This window comes from Cyprinodon variegatus, unplaced genomic scaffold (assembly GCF_000732505.1).
Source record: "Cyprinodon variegatus isolate N-32 unplaced genomic scaffold, C_variegatus-1.0 Scaffold284, whole genome shotgun sequence".
NCBI lineage: Eukaryota > Metazoa > Chordata > Actinopteri > Cyprinodontiformes > Cyprinodontidae > Cyprinodon > Cyprinodon variegatus.
Genome location: NW_015150737.1, coordinates 448,950 through 450,782, shown reverse-complemented (window position 1 = coordinate 450,782; position 1,833 = coordinate 448,950). Strand labels below are relative to the sequence as shown.

General features: G+C 46.9%; 1 protein-coding gene across 1 annotated transcript in view; it reads left to right on the top strand.

The window, feature by feature from the left end:
- Nucleotides 1-1,833, top strand: part of LOC107090174 (microtubule-actin cross-linking factor 1-like) — a 186,697-nt gene that overhangs the window by 19,652 nt on the left and 165,212 nt on the right. The window contains exons 3-7 of the mRNA XM_015383416.1: nt 334-440; nt 525-644; nt 945-1,040; nt 1,237-1,364; nt 1,444-1,537. Coding sequence (XP_015238902.1) covers nt 334-440; nt 525-644; nt 945-1,040; nt 1,237-1,364; nt 1,444-1,537 — 545 coding nt within the window. The remainder of the gene's footprint in view (nt 1-333; nt 441-524; nt 645-944; nt 1,041-1,236; nt 1,365-1,443; nt 1,538-1,833) is intronic.

Here is a 1,833-nt window from a genome sequence, read left to right as displayed (position 1 = left end):
GCCCCTGGCGATCGGGCGATGGTTAACATCGAGCCCTGATGTTGTTCATTCTTTTAAAAGAAAAAAAAAATTAACTTCGTGATAAAAGGATTTAATTGATTCTTCACTTCACAGCAAAAATATTTAACATTTACGTAGAGATTATTGGGGACGAAGGAACGTTTAGGGTTATTAATTCCTCCCCATCTTTAAACTATGCAACTATGGAATATTAAAAATGTTTAATCGTCCACACTTTCTAGCTGTTTCCAGGTTTTATCTACCATCTAGCTGATTGGAGGAGCTTATATTAGGTCCTTGTTTTTATATTCCTCCTGTCTGATCTTTCCTCAGACGTCGACGTTCCCTCTCCAGACGAGAAGTCAGTTATCACGTACGTCTCTTCCATTTACGATGCCTTTCCTAAAATCCCAGAGGGAGGAGAGGGCATCTCTGCACAGGTACGACCCGTTTGCTTCTTATTTAACCTATTTCCTTCCTTCCTTCGCCTCTGAACGGTTTCCTTCTGTCTTCCTGCTCTTTAGGAAGTGGACCAGCGCTGGTCGGAGTACCAGTCCGGCTTCTCGTCTTTGCTCCAGTGGAGCCGCCAGCATACAGCCCTCATGGCCAAGAGGAACTTCCCCCAGAACCCTGTTGAACTCAAGGTGAAGGACCAACCCTTCTGTTTCTACTTGTCCTCCTTTCTCAAAGTTTGAAGCGTTTGATGCAGAATTCTCCTTTTTTTAATTAAACATTCAAAGTAATTTCAAGTTATTAATTTTAAAAGCTTTCAGGATCAAAGGTTGCACAAATCAATTTCATACCTCAGTGATTCTCGTTTACTAGACACCCTCAGGAGAAACATATTTTCAAATCAGTGCAAGAAATGAGAAAGTAGAACGTTCCAGTTTGTTTGTGTGTCTGAAAAGTGACTGTCTGAGTCCTGCCTTTGTTTCCTCCTGCAGGCACTTTATAACGAGTACATCCACTTCAAGGAGGCGGAGCTCCCCGCCAAGGAGACGGAGAAGTCCCACATCCAGCACCTTTTCAAGCTGCTGGAGGTGAGTGCCGTCAAACGCACGCCTGGTGGCGGGCACCATGTGCATCACGGGGCTGAGCCCAGGCAGAGCCGGTTCTGTCTGTGGTGCCTCCTGAAGCACAAACACATGATGGCTGATGAAAGCTCCTCCTGTGCTCCCGCTCAGCTGACGCCACCGCTGAGCCCAGCTGATGACCTCCTTCTGTCCCCGTTTCCAGGTTTGGATCGAGTTCGGTCGCATTAAGCTTCCTCAGGGCCTCCATCCCAACGAGCTGGAGGAGGAGTGGGGCAGACTCATCCTGGAGATGCTGGAGAGGGAGAAGGCCCTCAGGCCGGCCGTGGAGAGGTGCAGAAACAGGAGCTGACGCTTGGCGATGGCGGTTTGGGTTCAGAGAAGCTTCTTCTGAACATGTGTGTGTTTTCAGGGTGGAGCTGCTGCTTCAGCGAGCCAACAAGATCCAGAACACGGCGGTGGACTGCGAGGAGAAGCTCACCCTGGCTAAGAACACCCTGCAGGCTGTGAGTTTAGCGTCCTCAGTTTGATGTCCTGTAAACACTGCAGCTCTGGTTTATGATGCGGACAGAGTTTAATGGTGAAGACCCTTCAGATACATCAAATATTTACTCGCCACTTCCTCTGCTTTCTGCAAATATCCCCCTTCACCCCCGAGACGGAAACTCTCCTCATAATTATTATTGATCTTAGCTGAGCCTCTCATTCATTAAACACCGAGGGAGAGAACAAATGGAACACAGGAAAATATACATTTATTTATTTTAAAGAGGAGAAAAGAAAATGAGGAATGTAAAAAAAA